The sequence below is a fragment of the Miniopterus natalensis genome, chromosome 13, assembly GCF_054644295.1.
Source record: "Miniopterus natalensis isolate mMinNat1 chromosome 13, mMinNat1.hap1, whole genome shotgun sequence".
NCBI lineage: Eukaryota > Metazoa > Chordata > Mammalia > Chiroptera > Miniopteridae > Miniopterus > Miniopterus natalensis.
In genome coordinates this window covers 51,801,374-51,819,187 of record NC_142093.1, presented here as the reverse complement: position 1 = coordinate 51,819,187, position 17,814 = coordinate 51,801,374, and the positions used below count along the sequence as shown (strand labels likewise).

The following is a 17,814-nucleotide window of genomic DNA, read 5'->3' as shown; positions in this document are numbered from 1 at the left end:
GATAGTGTCTGCTTCGCAGGCGTTAGATATACCTGGAGGTTGGGACTATCCCTCCAACACTGCTTGCTTTACTCCATGACCTGACAAAAATAGTAAGAATAGCCAAGTCTGGTCAAAATGGTACGGCAGGTCATAGAGGTAAGATGACTGCCATTAGAGGTCAGCCAGATAGGCCAAAGTAGCCAGGTGTTCCTTGGGTTCTTTTCCCCCCGTTAAATCAGTAAATGAACATTTATTGAGCTCCAAAGCACAAGTAACAAAAGCCCTCATAACTGGGCTAAACTTCTGTGCATCAAAGGACACTAGCAGGAGAAAAAAGGCCACCCATGGAATGGGAGGAAATATTAGCAGAGCAAATATCAGGGACGGGTCCTATACTTAATCCAGATAAAGAACTCCGGCGACATGTGCTGGTGAGAGTTGTGTCCATTTGGCTGGGCTCTAGCACCCAGTTATTTGACCAACCGCATCTGCAACCAGTTGACTTTGGGGGTCATTCCCTTGGAAATGGGGTGGGTCTGTTCCTGAGCTGAAACCCTTAGGAGTGAAAATGAAGATTCCTTGGTGAAGAGGGAATTCTGCCTCAGATCGCAGTGTGAAATGTTGCTGTTTTTAGCCTGCTGGCTGGCCTTAGGGACTTCAGACTTGTCATCCCCCATCATGACAAGAGCAGTGTCCGGCCCCTGTCTGGCTGGACGGCTTCTCTTTGGTCGGCTTCCCTCTGAGCCGCCTTGGTTGGCTCCGCTCTGCTCCGGGAGACGGCATCAGGGTCTCAGCTCCAGTCCAGGACGCAGTCACCTTCAGGGGAAAGGGCGCCCTCCCGGCCGGAGGGGAGCTGACACAGGGACAGAAATGCCTGCCCGGGACAGTAGAGGGGACGAGCCAGAGCCTGCTGGCCACAGATAAGCATCGCCCCTCCCGTGGATGAAGAGGACTCCGGGAGAACTGTGGGGAAGGCGGGGCTTCCCTCCCTTCTGGCCTCCTGGGCGCACCAGCAAGATCCCTAGCTCTCCTCCTTCCGGGGCGGCGGCAGCTGCCCAGTGCTCCCAGGGCCCAGCTGTGTCCCCACCGGTGATGGAGAGGCTGCTCTGCCACCTGGACACTCACTGACACCTGATGCTCCTGACCTGAGTGTTCAGCTGGCCACCTAGGCCTGGGGCTCCAGCTTGCGGGACAGCAGGTAACTGCAGGACAGAGTGGCACCTGTGAGCTCCCAGGAGCCACACCTCAGGTGTCCCTCCCAGTGTCAGGTGCCCCAGCAGTTGCTACACAACAAGGTCTGGGGCTGACCAGGGAGCCACGGGCCCAGGTTCCCTGGACTGGCCACAGGGAGAGCCCACCCCCGCCCTCGCCCAACTCCTGCCCCACCTCACCCTTCCCTCAGGCTGAGCTGCTCCATGGCCCAGAACCAGGTCCAGAATTTCTTCTTGGGCTTTATTTCATATTTCTCAGCAGCCTCCCGCAGCACCAATATCTCCTCCATTATTTCCTGTTCCCGGGGCCAGAGGGAGAGGGCATGCACACACAGCACCAGTGGGGGTGGGGAGTGGGGCAGGGGACCCATGCGGGGTGTTTGCCCATGGGCACTGTCCTTCCCCTCATTCCATCCAGGCTCTGCCTGTGCTCAGAACTGGGCATTGAGAGCTCTTTCTCTAGGAAGGTATCCTTGATGCCATCCCCTACTCCAGCCACCAACTGGAGGGGCCTCCCGCCTCTGTTATCAACCCTCCCAGTAGATGTGAGATGCAGGGCATGGAGCCCAGGAGAGCGCCAGCAGGGGCGTCTCTGATGTTCACTCCCTCCCCTGCCCCTCAGGAGGTGCCACAGCCGCTCACCATCTTCTCTTGTTTGAAATGCTTCCAATTCCCCTGCAAGGCAGAGAGCCAAAGTCCATCAGAAAGAGCCCCCTGGCCATGGCTACCCCTGTGCCCACCCCCCCTCATGTTGCACTACTGCCAGGTCCCAGGAGGGGCGGGAAACATGGAAAGACAGGACTTAGACCCAGCCAGGCTCTGGGCTCCTGAGGACAGGGGCATGGATCGCTATGATGGGCATAATGCCCCCGCTCCCAGGGGCGGCTATGCTGACAACTCAGGGCTCTCTCCCTAAAGGTCAATCCTGGCCATCCCAGCCTGGGCCCCAGGTCACCCACCTCCTGAGAATTCTCGCTGTCTGTCTCCAGCATCATCAGATCTTCCAGAAAAACCCCAAGGAAGGGGACACACTAGGCAATCGGGGTGAAGGTGGCATGAGCCCCTGCTCTCAGGTGCCTAACACACCCTCCCCTGAAAGCCTCCCACCCTCAGCCTCCTGGCCCACCCCACGGATCCCACGTGAAGCAGCCCAGGACCCTTAGAGCCTCCCCTCAATGGGCCCTTCCCTCACTCTCCAAGAACTCCTCCTCATCACCTATCAGGGCGTACTTTTGGCAAATCACAGGGTCTATGGTCAGGGGCCAGCCCCACCCCCATCTCCTTGCTGGACCCATTCTCCCAGGCCCTCCTCTTGGTCACCTCTAATGAAGGGTCCTAGGTTCTGTGGGAACAGGGGGCGGATGCAGGAGAGGAAGGCCCCCCTCTCTTCACTGGGAGGCTTCCAGCTGGGAGGACAGCACCCCCTGTCCTCTGACCCTGACCCTGGAGCACTCACCAGACAGGCTCACTCACCTTCTTCGGCAGCCTCTTCTGTGCTCCACAGAGGGTCAGCATCAGAGTGACAAATCTGCCGGACTCTTGCTCCTGCTGGGGTCCAGATACGGTCACTGAGGCCATAGTCCCCTCAGCCCATTTCCCCCTCCATCCCGACCTCAGACCCAAGTCAGCTGGTACCAGGGCTACTGTGCCTCCAGCATGCTCTGATTCTGGCAAGCTCTCAGCTACAACGTTTACTTGGTGTGTGACCTTGGGCAGGGGCCTGGCCTCCCTGACCTGCTTCCTCCTCTGGAAAGTGTGAGACTTCCACCTAGCTCACAGGTCCTCTTGAGGGCTCAGTGTCATTACTGTCATCACTGTTCTCACCCTACCCTTGCAGGTGGAACAGTGCAGAGGGCTCTGCACAGTCCTTTCTTGCCTGAACCTCGTGAGCACCTTGTGAGGCCTGCAGCACAGGGTGGTCATCCCTCCACTTCTCTCATTAGGAGACAGGAGGCCCAGAGGGGGACAGTGACTGGCTCAGCTGCCTGCCCCTCCCAGCCAGAGGCTTTGTCCCATCTGCCCTCACCTCACCCTCAGTCCCATCACTGTCCAGAGACCTGTCCTCTGGGCCCTCAGGTTGTGCCGTGGCTCCCAATGGGCCGAGTCATAGGCAGACAGGTGTGTCAGGAGCCTGGCTGAGCAGCCCTGCCTGGCCTACCCCGCTGGAGCCTGTGTCCGTCACACCGGAACCGAGGCCATGCCAAGCCTTCACCTCCCCAAGGACCGCCCAGGACCTTCCCCTGGGCAGCAGTCTTTCTTCATCCTCAGGGATGGGGCCCTCAAGGTGCCCCATCTAACTGGTAGAGTAGGGCTTGACAGGACACTTTGCCTCCTCGTGGACATGATGCTTCTGAGTTCTGTGCAGGAAGGATCCACCAACATTGCACCAGTTCCCCAGACACTTCTTAGAAGCCCCCTGGCCAGTGTTAGTGCCCACTGGGCACTGGGTGAGAATCCTGAGACTGACTGGCAGCCAGTGCTACAGGGGGCAGTGGGAAGTCACAGAATGCACACCTCTCTGTGTCTGGTCCAGCAATGGGGACCCGGGGCCAAGCAGCCCTTTTGTTCACCTGGCCCGTGGGAACCCCCAGCAGGCCCAAGCCCGGGGCAGGCAGGGTCGCTGCCCTTGAGGGCGTGATGAAGACAGAAGGAGAGCAGGGCCCTGGCTTCCTGAGGGCAGGCTGGGCTGGTTTGGGGAAGAAAGGTCCCCCCCAGCCCATTCACCCCACAGCCTGAAGAAGCCAAGTGCCAGCGGGATGGACCCGCATGAAAGCCAGAGACGCGCTCAGCCTGCCAGCCCCGCACCCCGTCCTGGAGCAGCCCGGCCACCGCCACTCTGTGCGGGGACCTGGCCTCCTGCCCCTGAACCTGCCCCCCACCTGCCCAGGGACCAAGCAGATCCTCTTCCTGCTCATCGGGACAGAGGGGGAACATTTTTAGAGCATCTTTAAGGGACAAACGACCAAAGCCACATCCTGCACGGTCCCCGCTTCCCTCACCCTCCTCTCTTTCCAGACCCCCGGCCTCCTCGCTCTACCTCCATGTTGTTCCTCCAGATCTCGGGATTGTCCTCCTCACAGAGTTTGGTCATTTCCACTCTGCTCTTCCTGAGGGGAGGGACAGAGGAAAGACATGTCCAGGAATGATGGGGGAGGGGCGCTAAGGGCAGATTCCTTCTGACCATCTAAAGTTTCAAACTCCCAGGGTGAGGGTCCTCATGGGTTCCTGTGAGCAAGACCCTCTCCGAGGGACTGGGGCCGGGCTCTCATGCTGGTCACCGGGGCCCCCATTCCCATTGCTCTTGAGCGGTTTTGACCAGTTCTGGTTTCCGCTGGGCATAGGCTTCTGGTGCTGGAAACACTTGCCAATCTCCTATTTGGCTCAGTGCAGCCTCTGACATTTAAGGGCACTGACTCTTGAAACAGAGCTTGTGGCCTGAGGTCCCAGGGAGGCTGAGAGTCTCCGCCCACGAACCCAGTTCCTGTCCCCAGGGTTGGCTGCCTCCCAGGAGGTGAGGGGACATTGGGAGACATATGGGAGACACCCCACCACCACCACCACCCCACACCTCTGATGGCAGAGGCCTACACACCTGGAAACTTTCTCCCACGTCTTCCTCAGGTGGAAGACGGGCATGCTCTGCAGACTTGTCAGAATGGCATGAAGGGAAGAGAAGTTCCCCAGGGCTCTGCACTCCTGGGAAGGGGGAGATGGGCTGTGAGGTGGGGAGCTGGAGCTCTGGTTTCAGTCCCCCCCAATTGACACCCCCTTCTGGGTGAGGCAGATGCTCAGGGTGGACACGTTTAGCACCCAAAGACCAACACTCACAGAGAGGAGGGTCTTAGCTCAACCCGAGGAAGGAGCCAGGTAGGAAGTGAGCCTCCCACCACTGGGACCTGAGTGAGAGTCAAGGTCAGCATGCCCCTGGCACAGAAGATCTAGAGACTGTGCCAGGGCTCTGACGTCGACCTCAGTCCTGAGAGCTGACAAAGCAATAGAGGCATTTGTAAGGCTCCACACAGGGACTCCACTGGGCCTCCCATCACATACCTTGGCCACCTTCACCCAGTGCTCCACGACCTTGGCCCTGTTCTGGGGCCTCATGCCTGGGTCCCCGAGGCAGGTGGCGATCACACACTTGGCCACACGATTAAACTGTGCAACAGCAGCACGGACAGTGGATGTCATGTACTCCTTGCCAGGCTTGTCCCTCTGGGACCAGAGAGAGCCCAGGCACTGGTAGGGCATCACCTCCTTGAACAGGTCCTGGGGAGGAAGGGCAGTGTCACCCAGCTCTGCCACACCTCAGCTCAGGGTCCCCAACCTCTGGCAAGGGTCACTGAAAGTCAAGACTGAAAGTCAAAAACCTGGGGATGTGGCCTGAGCCTTGGAGTCCCTGGGATTCATTCTCTGTTCGCCGAAGGCACCCAGCACTGGATGGCCCAGGGCCCAAGCCTGGTGGGGAAGGGACAGGAGCACCTGCCCCCAGCCCTTCCTCACTTACTCCAAACTTCAGGATGGGACTCATGTCTGCTCAGCAAGGGGCGTCTTCCAGGATCTGATCACCCCTCTGGCCTGAATCCCCATTCAGTGTGCATTCCCTTGTGGCGGCTACAACCACGGGCTGTTTGTTTATCTCCCTTGTAGTTAGTACACATCAGGCGCCTAATAAGTGTTGAGGCCGCTGAGCCTCATGGGCACAGGGATGGGCCACTCATGGACCTGGCTGGGCACAATGAGCTCTCTACAGTCCAGGCCGCACCCAGCATTCTGTGTGAACCCCCTCATCTAATCCGCCCAGCCACTCTGTGCAGCAGATCTTGTGAGTGTTCCCCTCGTGTCCGCAGGTGGACAGCGAAGGCTCGGGGGTTGAGAAAGTTGTCAATGACCCACGGGTGCCAAGGGGTGGAGCTGGGATTTGGATCCAGGTCATAGGAGTACAGAGTAGGGAAAGGCGGGTTCGGGCAGCTAAGGACAGAGGGAAGCCTCTCCCACCTCACCCGGAGAGCCTCCCGCTCACCAGGTCCATGGCTGTGAGCTGCTCTGCCACCAGCCTCGGAGAGAAATTCCGGATGCTATATTTTGCCTTCCTTCCCAGGCGTTTGGTGTTCACAGCCTGGGGGTAGTAGCGGGCTGGGGCTGGAGCTGCCTCTGGTCTGAGAATGCTCATCAGAGATAGTGGTCCAGATGGCTCCAGCTCCAGAGCTGGCCCTGGGGCTGCAGGGGATGTTGGTGGAGGGGCTGGAGGGGCTGATGGAGGTGACATTGGCTCCAGCACCGGCACAGCTGGACCAGGCTCTGGCCCTGGAGCAGGCCCCTCCTCTGCCTCTCGGATGCTCTGGAGCTCTGGAGATGGTTCTGGAGCAGGTTAGAGAGACTGGTTCACCCACATGCCTCACTTTCCCGTGCCTTCCCAGAGACAGGAAAGATGCCACTGCCTTTGAGGGTCCTCCAGCCCATGAAACCCCATCCACACAACCCCCAGGTCACCTTCCCAGACTGCAGCCCCTCACCTTCCAGCTCTGCCCCAGTGGGCTCAAGATGCTGCAGCTCGACCCAAACAGTTGGGACCTGGACCAGCAGGTGGGAGGCAGGGTGTTTGCCCCTCACAAAGGCCTGTTCCAGGGTGAACCAGGGGAAAAGGAGGGGCTGGCCGAAATATTGCAGCCGGTCGGGCCAGGTGCCCATTACAGAAGCAATGGCCCTGCGGAGAGTCAGGTGGGCAGCAGAGTCAGAGTCCTGGTCTTTCCTTCCACACTGCCCTCCCATGGCACCCTTGTTTGGGACTGAGCCTCTATGGCTGTCCCTGCCCATCCAGGGGTCAGCCCAATGCCACCCCTGACCCCTGTGTGGCTGTCATGAGAGAGCAGGCATGGTGATCCAGCGGGTTTCACAGAGTCTGTGTGAGTCTCTCCCTCCCACTGCCAGCTCTCCTGAAGGCCCTGCACACTGCCCAGCCCAGCCCAGAGCTCCATGCCCCTGGGCATCTGGCTGAGGACTGAGCCAGGCATGTGAGCAGCCTGCGCACCACAGTCCTGTTCTGAGCCTGGCCATGGCCATCAGGACAGATGCATGTGGAGGGGGCAGGCAGAGCAGGATGGGTCTGTGGCGGGGATAGGACTCTCGGGGACAATTCGTTCTAGCCTCGCCTCTGGTTCTAAGGGGCCTGGGACTCCATCTGCAGTTCTCTTTGACCCTGTCCTCCTGGAGCAGAAGCTTCCAGACCTCAGCCTGCCCTTGGGAATCAGCAGATGTGTAAGATCAGGGCTCGCTCTGCCAGGCCCTGTTCATCCTAAGCCCCCATCCCTTAGACACAGGAGGCCTCTCACTTTTCCACTTGGTCTTGCGGTGTGCCACCCTGGTCATCATATGGCCCTTTATCTCCAATCGCCGTGAACACCTTGATGACATCAGGTCTGAAGGATGGTGGACAGGACCTGCGAATGATGTGCACTGTGTCTCTGACTCGCTGACTTGAACCGAGACTCAGGGGTTGTGTCTGCTTCATTCACTGAGTTAGGCTAAGTGTCTCCCAAAGTGCCTGCTGGTAGTAGGAGCCTAATACACATTGTCCAGTAAATGAATTCCAACCAGAACCATCCCCGATGTCTGAGTGGGCCTGGGCCCCCTTACTATCTTTCCCCAGAGGTCCCTAATCTGGCCACACCAAGCACCAGGACAGGGACCAGCTAGGTGAAATCTCAAATGGCTTGGCAGTCTGTTTTCCCTGTGCTTTTCCAAACTCTGATGCCACAGGCTGCTGATGGGTGAGTCAAGGACTTTTCATGGGACAACGGAAAATAATTGCCACGCACAACAGCAGCACGTCCAGCAGCCCTTTCTGCAGAGCCAGGGTAAGACTGGGTATGGCTTGTCCCCAAAGTAGTCCCTACAAGAAACCTGTGAGGTTTCTCCTCTGCCACCCCACTTTTCAGAGGAGCAAACAGGCTCAGACAGTGTGGTGACATTTTCAAGACACACAGGCGGCAGTGGGCAGAGCCGCTACTCTGCAGAAGAGGGGGCGTGTGCTCACCTAGTAAACAGCTCGTCCAGGAACCCCTGGGCTCTGGAGAAGGCCGGGTGCACGGGCATGAAGCTGTAGATGTGGGGGATGTTTCCAGCGGGGAAAGCTGGTACCGTGGACGCCGCCACCTTCCCCAGGCAGCCTTCCTGGAGGGCCCGCATCCTGGAGGCCTCACGTAGGTTCAAAGTTAACTCAGCCGCACACTGGGTGGGACAAGGAGCGACATCCAGTCAGCCTCCCCACGGGGAATCCCAGGGGGATTGAGGCCTGGAGCCCACCCAGGAAGTCCCAGCCCCTCAGGGGCGTGTGCAAGAGGAGGGACAGCAGTGCCCAGGCTGAACGAGGCTCTAGGTTTTCAAAGCACCACTTAAGTTGGGAGGTGGGAGGATGTTCATACAATTGGTACCTTCTAGGCATGTTTTCATTTTTTGGCTGAGGAACATCTGACCTCGTATTAATAGTCCATATGCAGAGCATTGTCCCTGTGCGTCCTTAAGAAACATCCCCATTATAGAGGTGAGATCACAGAGGCTTGGGGATGTCAAATGTCAGCTCAAGGTCATGCAGGTCAGAACTGAGAACTGTCCTGTATGACATTCCCTCTCAGCTACCTGAGACTAACTTGCTCCTGACATTGATGGAAAGGCTCTAGGAATGTTGTCCCTCCCCAGCATGGGGACAGTGTACGCTGTACCCCTGGCCTATAAAAACCATTGACCTCAAAAAGACCCTTATGTCTGTTCCTTTTACACTAAAGGGCGTTGCGAGACCCTCACTATGGAGACCCCAGATTCTGCAAAGAGGCAAATGGCTAGAGAATCTGAGCAGATGACTCAGGAAGGAACAAATTCACGTGGCCTGTGGAAAGCTGACAGGTGAGTCAAAGGACCAGTGAGACAGTTGTCAGAGAAGGAACACGGTGATTGCCTTGGACAACTTGACATCGGAAAAGTAAAAATCTCAGTGAGTGAGAAACCCAAGGGCCAGGCTGGGAGCAAGGGGGTGGCTATCTCCAGTGGGGGACACTCTACATTGTGGTCTGAATTGTGTCCCCCAGATTCCATGACTTCGGAATTCCTGGAACTTCCGAATGTGCCTGTATTTGAGTTTTAGTCTTTAAACAAGTAATGAAGGTTCAGTGGTTCAGTGTTGTGGGTCTTAATCTACTATGACCAGTGTCCTTCCAAGAGGAGGGGAGGACACATGGAAGCACACAGGGGAGTCCATGTGACAGAGAGAGGAGACGGCCGTCTACAAGCCGAGGAGAGACCCTTCAGGGAAACAGCCCTGCTGATGCCCTTTGCATTAACTTCTAGCCTCTGGAGTTGTGAGCAAATGAATATCTACGGTTCACACCACCCAGTGTGTCCTGTGTTAGGGCAGCAGGCGCGCCTCACACAGTCCCCTGGGACACACTGAAGGATTCCCGGCAGCACTGCCGACCTGGCAGCTGAATCACGACAGGCCCATGTCCACAGCACTGAAAGGCCGCATCGCTGTGGCGAGCGACCTCCGTTACTGGGCCAGGTCTGCAAGGACAGTGGAACTGACTGCTCCCCAGGCTACCCGGGGCGGGTAGTGAAAAGACGAAAAACAGCACCATGCAAATGTGCTCGTGGTCTACTGTGAAGTGAAACAAACATATTCTTTTCTCTAACAGTCCTACAAATATGTGAGGAGTGATTGTTTACTCTCCGGTGCAGCTGGAGGGAGGAGTGGAGGTCCAGGTTCCTTTGCCATGGGACTGTGGACACTGTTGTGGGAAAGCTCTAGGAAGTCCCTGGGGGAGACCCCAGGTGTGAGTCTGGGTTCTTGGCCTTCCCTGGTCATCTTGGGGCCCTGGGTGTGGAGACCACCCTGGGCCAGCTCTCACCTCAGACCAGCACTGGACGCGGTTGTCGGCCCGCTGCACCTGCACCCTGACCCGGTAGGTGGTGGAGTGGGGCCCTTGGTCCAGTACCTTGATGATGTTCTCCTGGGAGCTCTACAAAGACAGAGCGGGCACTGAACCAGGAGGCATCAGGAACCTCCAACCCCATCTGTGGTCCTGTGGAACGGCCGCCCTGGCAAACTAACACAGTCCGTGAGGACACAGTGGGGATGCTACGTCCTCTGTGGGATGATATGGACATAAGTGAGGCCACAGCTGCTGACCTGGCCGGACTACAGGGCTTGGCCGTGCTCTCTGGATACAAGTGGCAGAGAAATGTATCCAGTACCTTAATCCCTTCCCAGTTGTTTAAATACACAGCATCTGTCAGTGTGCTGATGTGTGAGGCCCGGAGAAGGTCTCCAAGGTCAGTGGAGCTGGGACTGGTCCACAAGATACATGGGGCAGGGAGTTAAATAATTGAAAGGAGCAAAATGCAAAGACAGCAAAGATGTTTTCTCTATGGTCCCAACAAATAGGGGAAGACGGGATTTCTAGCCTGTCTTCTGACACCTAACAACCAGTTCCAGGAACTGGTCGGGAGGGCTGGAGGTATAGATTGCTTTGGGAGGGGGCCTGTAAAATGTTGAGACCCCAGATTTGAGTCTGGTTTCTGGTCCCACTCCAGTCACCGGGGCGTCCTGAGTGTGGGCCAGCTCTCACCTCAGACCGGCAGTGGATGGTTTTCCAGGCCTGGCGCTCTTGTCTTTTGGACAGGTTCCTGGCATAAGTGAAGCCATCCGTCAGCTCCTGTATGACTTCCTTGTTGGAGGTCTGCAGAGACAGAGCCCGGGCCCGGGCCATGAGGCATCAGGGGTCTTTTGGGCACTGCCAGTGGGGGAGAGGCCACCACAAATGCCGCTCCCCACATCAGCACACAGGGCCATCTGCAAAGACCTCCAGGCAGGGAGGGAACACAATGACCCCTGGAGGACTCCCGAGTAACAAGTGGGGAGAGGAGCTTGGTTCCCAGCCCCCAGCTTCCCTTCCTGTCAGCCATGACCTGGTCCATGAACACGACAGACCCTCCAGGCTTCGGACACCTAACAGCTGCTCCTGCCCAGGACGAGCGCCCCTCACCCCACGTTTTCCCTCCCTACCCCCAATGCACACACAGACCCAGGATGGGGGGTAAGAGGTGTGGGGCTGCCCAGGGGGGACCCCATTTGGGGCCTGGTCTGGATGGGCCCCCCCTGGGCTGCCCTCTGTTACCAGATGGTGCCTCGGGCCAGAGGGCGAGGTGTGTCCGCAGCGGACCTTGCACCAGTTTCGACAGCAACAGCAGCATCTCTCACTCTGGGCTTTTTTGTGCCCAGAGCCTCGGAAGCACGGGAAGCAACAGAGAGACATCCTCGTCTCCTGACTGTCTCCAGTCAAGTGAGCTGGAAAGGCAGTTGTCTCTAGAATGTGGGTACCTGGTTACCAGAGCTCTAAATGCTATTGGGGACCTGTCACCAAGGAAGTGAGGTCACCCCTCAAGGTTCCGTGACCTGGGCCCCTTCCTCCAATCAGAGCCACCCAAAGGCCCCCTGGGCTTCTGCCCGCTCACCCTCCTCGCTCAGGTCCTGTCCACACCCGCACCCCAGCACCTACCCAGCCCTCCCGCAGCTCCCTGGGGATGGGCAGGGCCCGGCTGGAGGGGAAAGCCGAGCTCGCAGCCCCTTGCCCCCCAGTTCCGTGTCCTGGGGACGCCTCTGTGCCTCTCAGGGACCCCCAGTCTGCCAACCCGCACAATGACAATGACGTTAAACACCATTTCCCAAGGACACCATCAGGTGTGGATGACACAATGTCCCTAACACCTGTGGGCTGGCCTCCCATGAACCTGCTGCACAAGGGTAGAGGTGGAAGCGGGACAAGAATGAGGGGGACACGAGATGAACCCCACGTAAATCAGGCCTGGGTCCAGCGTGTGGTCTTGGGGAGTCACTGCCCACTTTGGCCTCATTTTCAAATCTGCACCTTGAAGGGTTTGAAATGGCAGGAAATTCAGATACTGTCCTTCACTGGCCTGAAGCCTTCCGTGGCCTCTTGTGAGGCTCAGAATCAGCCCGAGGGCCTCATGCGGGTCCACGTGGTGGAGCCGTCCCAGCGGCTTCTAGTGAGTCCAGCCCCAGGGGGGACCATCCTCGTGTATCTGCCGAGGGCTCAGGAACTGGCTTCTGAACCACGGAGAGCACAGCCCAGGGGACGGGATGTCAGGTCCTGTCACTTCTCTCGTCCTCTCGTCCTTGAGTTCCCTTCCTTTCTCTCGGCCTCTATTTCACTTCCTCTCTGTATGTGTCTCTCTGTCTCTCTGTCTCTCTGTCTGTCATATCTCTGGAACAGGGAGAGAACATGCCCATGGTTTGAGCTGCCCTATGGACATGCCCCGTAGGAGAGAACCGAGGCCAACAGGCAGGAACCCGGGCTCTCAGTCCAAACTGCACCCTCATGAACACCAGGCGAGAGACCTTGGGAGGAGATCGCTCCCCAGTCGAGCCTCAGTTGAAACCCATCTCCTGCCTCACGAGACCTGGAGGCTCAGGCACCCAGCCCAACCGTGCCCAGAAGCCTTGTCCACAGCACTTGTGAGGCGTTAATATTTTACTTTACGGGTGCAAGGTTTGAGAGCGGTGTTGTTTGTGCCTCAATTGTACAATAGCAAAGGGAACCCAAAGGCTTAAAACAGAAAGTATTGCTGGTTAAAGTCAAACTCGGAAAGGAAGAACCTGATACAAAGGTACCAATCAAACTCAACCTCAGAATTGCCTCCCCAGGAAGATGGCAGAATCCCATTATTCAGTTTCCAGGTGCCACCCACTCCCAATCTAATGGCCAATTCCAATTCTCTAAGACTGTTTTTCTCGAGGAAAGTGAGTTACTGAAAATGTCACTCTTCAATAGTGGAGTATCAATGTTGTAAACCCTCTCTTTGAGAAGGCAACATTTTATATCAGAAATATGAACTTCCCTGAGAGGTGGGATAAGCTTGAATTAAATGAGTAAAGCTTCTAAGTTCTTGGGTTTTTAGACTTTCTGTATGTTCAGTGCTGTAAATTGGCCCTAATTTTGGAACAACTTTTATAAATATCTTGTGGGACTGAAAGGTGAGCCAGCAGGCTAGCCAGAAGTTTGAAATGGGGAAGACACTGTGTTTTATATGCTGTTGGTTCATTTCCCTCCAGTGTCCCCAAGACCCAAGGTCCCAGAAGGTAGATGTTTACTCAGATGTTTATAGAGCCTGCCTTTTAGCACTTGAATTAGGGTGACCAGTAGTCCTAATTTGCCTAGATGTCTGGTTTTAAAACTAAAAGTCCTGTGCTTTGGGAACCTCCAGCTCTAGGAAAACAGGGTTGTTGGTCACCGTATGTCGCATAGAAATCCTAGCCCCTATGCTTGAATTGACTTCAACTTGTGGCTCATGAATGGAAAATTTCATAAATTCAGAGAACATGGCTACGTGAGGGTTTCTTAGTGATATCTGTTGTCAGTCACATACCATGTAAATGAACTGGTAATGACAGCCACACTTCCCCCCCCACACACACCCAACTTTTCCTTTGTCCCCTGACCTTTTAGTTCTTTCTCTCCAACTCTATACAAATCAAGTGTAATTTTTTAGGTGTTTGAGAAGCAGGCTGTCTTGCTGGTCTCTAATCAGCAGTAGTTAAAAAACACAAACCTCTGTTTGAATAAATCTTTTGGGTAGTTTCTGAACATCTGAGATTGTTGAGAACTAGAGGGTGAGAAGGGTCGGCTGTAAGGCAGGTGCAAGCGCCTGTATGGTCAGACCATGCGGCAGCCCGGTGCTCCGTGGGCCCTGACGGGGAGGCAGCCCGGTGCTCCGTGGGCCCTGATGGGGAGGCGGCCCGGTGCTCCGTGGGCCCTGACGGGGAGGCGGCCCGGTGCCTCGTGGGCCCTGATGGGGAGGCGGCCCGGTGCCCCGTGGGCCCTGATGGGGAGGCGGCCCGGTGCCCCGTGGGCCCTGATGGGGAGGCGGCCCGGTGCCTCGTGGGCCCTGATGGGGAGGCGGCCTGGTGCCTCGTGGGCCCTGATGGGGAGGCGGCCCGGTGCCCCGTGGGCCCTGATGGGGAGGCAGCCCGGTGCTCCGTGGGCCCTGATGGGGAGGCGGCCCGGTGCCCCGTGGGCCCTGATGGGGAGGCAGCCGGGTGCTCTGTGGTCACTAATGGGGAGGGAGCGCTAAGTCCTCTGTGCGCCCGGCAGGAAGGAAGCATGGGCTCCCCAGAAGGCCTGGCAGGGAGCTGGAACGGGTCCTCTGTAGCCCTGGCGGTAAGGAAGCTGCCCAGCCCCGAGCAGTCACTCGGAAAGGCAGCATGGGCCCTGTGGAAGCCCGGCAGAGAGGCCGTTTTAGAACCCTGTGCAGTGCAGCAGAGAGGCAGTTAGAGGGCCTTGTGCAGTCTCCAGAGAGGCAGCTGGGACCTCTGTACACCTGGCTGAGAGGCAGTTGTAAGGTTTTGCGCACACTGGCAGAGGGGAAACATGGGGCCCTGCCCACGCCTGGCTGAGAGGTACTTGAGATCCTGTGCAGTTAGGCTGAGAGAGCCTGGGGTCCTGTTCAGCCCTGGCAGAGAGGCGGCATGGGTCTGTGATAGGTGTGGCAAAAGGCAGAATAAGGTCTTATGCAGGCCTCTCGGGACCACTGCATGGGGTCCTGTGCCAGCCAGGCAGAAAGGCAGTTTTAAAGTTTTGTGCGGTCAGGCCCCGAGACAGCATGGGGTCTTCTGTGCTCCTGGCCGAGAGGTAGCATGTGTTCTTTGCAGGCCTGTTAGAGAGGCAGCTGGGACCCTGTGCATCCGGCATAGAGACAGCATTTGGCCCTGTGCAGGGCTGGCCAAGAGGCAGGATGAGGCCACATGTTGACTTGGCAGAGAGGCGGGAACTGGTCCTCTGCACAGATGCAGCCTGGGGTTTTCTGTAGGCTTGGCATAAATGCAGAAGAGGGCCCTGCGCAATAAGGCGGAGAGGCAGCATGTGGTTCTCTGCATGCCTGGCAAATAGGAAATTGTTGGGTCCTGTGCTTTCATGCCAAGGGGCATCCTTGGGCCCTGTACAGCCCTGGCAGAGAGGCAGCATGGGGCCCTGTGCCCACCAGGTAGAAAGACAGTGTTAGAGTTTTGTGCAGTCAGGCCCAGAGAGAGCAAGAGCTGGTCTTGCCAGACACAAAGAGGATACAGATCTCCCCCACCTTGACCAAGACATTAGCAGCTAAGCCTCTTAGGAGTGATGAGGGAGCAGGAATACCCCAGGCTATAAGAAAGCAAAGCATCTCACCCTGGCCCAGGTGGTTAGAGCGCTGGCCCACACACCGAAGGGTCCCAGGTTCGATTCCTGGTCAAAGGCACGTACCTGCCTTGCAGGTTCGATCCCCAACCCCAGTTGGGTGTGTGCGTGTGCAGGAGGCAACCAATGTCTCTCGCATGCACGTTTCTCTCTCCCTCTCCCTCTTTCTTACCCTCTCTAAAAATCAGTGGGAAAAAATATCCTCAGGTGAGGCTTAACCAAAAAACAAAAAAAGGTGGAAAGAAAGCAAAACATCTCAAAAGAGTTGCATTTAATCAGAAACCAACTCCTGTAGAAGATAAACATCAGCATGCGGCAGTGCCCCCGACTCCATCCTCCAGATGCCTAATAAGATTGGCTTCTCAGCCCGGCTGGGCGTGGCTCAGCGGTTGAGCGTCGACCTAGTATCCAGGCGATCGGGGTTCGATTCTCGGTCAGGGCACATGCCCGGGTTGCGGGCTCGATCCCCAGTCGGGGGCCTGCAGGAGGCAACTGATCAATGACTCTCTCATCATTGATGTTTCTCTCTCTCTCTCCCTCTCCCTTCCTCTCTCTGAAATCAATAGAAAACATATTCAAAACTTAAATAAAAAAAATAAAACCTACCCAGTTCTCAATATGGTTCCTCTGAAATGTGCATAGACACGCGCATCTTATTTTGTAGTAAAAGTGACTGTCCTGGGAAGTGATAGCTACTTCCTTCAGCGAGGCCTATTTTACCCCTGATTTCAATGCCCACCTACACTCTGTCTCACCAGAACCGCTCACAGAAGAGAGTCTGACCTGAGCCTTGCCCTTTTCCCAGTACCTGCCCAAGCTACCAGGGCTTTGCTTGTGATAAAGGCCCGAATCATAAGCCAGTCAACCTGGGGCACAGAGGAGAATCTCGGGTGGGGTTCTGGCTCCCCGGGTATCAGAGCCGCAGACTGCAGCCGACCTTCCTGCGGCCTGCACGCCGCATCCCTCAGGCCCACACCAGCGTCCTTGGGCTTCTCCCTTGTTGGCTGGAGAGCTGGGGACCTGTTCCTTTTCTTCCACTTTCAGTAGTTTCTGCCACACTTTTTAAGGGGTTGGTTCCCCATAAAACATGGCTGAAGATAAGCAGTAAGACTCAAATTAGTTACGGTTTTTAGGTTGCCAGCAAAAGTAACCAATTTTGGAAAATATAAGCAGTAAGAGGAAATTACTGGAAGGCTATCGGAAGACTCACAAGACCAATGAGAGGGTCAAGGACATGAAGAGAAAGCAGGCAACTCTGGAGGGGGGTGTGTAGCAAGAGCTGGTTGACCTTACTTTATAGCACCCCGTGCATGAAGGAATTAGCACCCCCACTGCCTAAGTGACCTCCGAAGGCTTTTCCTCCCACCCTGCATCATTCTGCTTCACTCATAGTCCCAGGAGAGAGACTCCAATGGACATATCTTGAGTCGTATACACACCAACCCCTTGGCTACTTTGCTCTTTGGTCTTGCCCAGACTACCCTCAGTGAAGAAGAGACAATTCTCTGGAGGGAAACCAGGCGAGTTTGTGGCTTTTTTTTTTTTTTTCTTACCATACTCAGAAAAAGACATAAATAATAATAGGTTGGAGTGTAAAGCTATCAGAGTCCCTGCTAATGTGGCTCCTGCTGACCCATTTAGCTCTCTTTGGAGATATTTGGTAAACGCTTCTCTCTACTTCTCATTCTGAGAAGGAATCAAAATTATGCCACGAGCCTCTGAGCCCCCTTAGAGAAAGCTAAGTAAACCCTAACTGCCCAATAACCTCTCAACGCAGCCTGATGATTTGACCCAGAGAAAACTGGGACCCCTGTGTTTCACTGGGCAGGGCCACTGGTCAGCTGCTGTGATTGACTGAGGACTATACGATATCAATTGTTGAAGTATTTTTATTATCATCCCTTCATGGGGGCAATAAAGGGTATCCGGGGGGGGTAACTGCCAAGTAATTTAAAAAATAAAAAATAGTACACTGACTTGTACTCTGAATTTATCTCCCCAATACTCTCTTTGTGCTTGGGATGCCCAGAGATGTCCATATTCAAGGTGGTTTAGTTTAGTTCCCACAGAAGCAGACCCTGAGACAGGGACTCAGGAGCAGGTAGTGTATTTAAGAGGTGCAGGGGGTGCGGGATTGAAGTGGCTCAGTGATACAGGGAAGGCAGACAGACAATATAATGTGTGTCATCAAGCCAGCTACCACAAAACTGGAGCTCAACCTGGCAGGCAAACATCAAGGAATGGTGCATAACACATGGCTCAGAGTTATTCTGTTCAAGGGACAAGGAGCTGGGCTATTTATACATCAACTTCTAAGAGCCACTGATTGAGGGATCTGCCTGTTGCACGGGAGGGTGTGCTAATTCTTTGCTCCTCTGATCTGC

The 17,814-nt window shown here is 56.0% G+C and overlaps 1 protein-coding gene across 1 annotated transcript; it reads right to left on the bottom strand.

Annotated features, from left to right (window-relative positions):
• Positions 1–1,147: 1,147 nt before the first annotated feature.
• LOC148091691 (ral guanine nucleotide dissociation stimulator-like) lies at positions 1,148–10,951 on the bottom strand. The gene is made up of 13 exons (XM_087823760.1): positions 10,811–10,951; positions 8,227–8,420; positions 7,523–7,630; positions 6,707–6,897; positions 6,214–6,560; positions 5,244–5,459; positions 4,786–4,889; positions 4,231–4,300; positions 2,667–2,738; positions 2,153–2,224; positions 1,836–1,868; positions 1,374–1,489; positions 1,148–1,184 (listed from the first exon to the last, which is right to left on the bottom strand). Exons 1-13 carry the CDS (start codon positions 10,949–10,951, stop codon positions 1,148–1,150), a joined length of 1,701 nt encoding a protein of 566 aa, XP_087679886.1.
• Positions 10,952–17,814: the final 6,863 nt, after the last annotated feature.

Coding starts and splice junctions, on each gene's coding strand:
- LOC148091691 (XM_087823760.1), bottom strand. CDS start 10,951: ATGGCCCGGGCCCGGGCTCTGTCTCTGCAGACCTCCAACAAGGAAGTC. Junction 6,561..6,706: donor CACTGGGGCAGAGCTGGAAG/GTGAGGGGCTGC, acceptor AGTCTCTCTAAC/CTGCTCCAGAACCATCTCCA. Junction 5,460..6,213: donor AGCTCACAGCCATGGACCTG/GTGAGCGGGAGG, acceptor CTTCCTCCCCAG/GACCTGTTCAAGGAGGTGAT.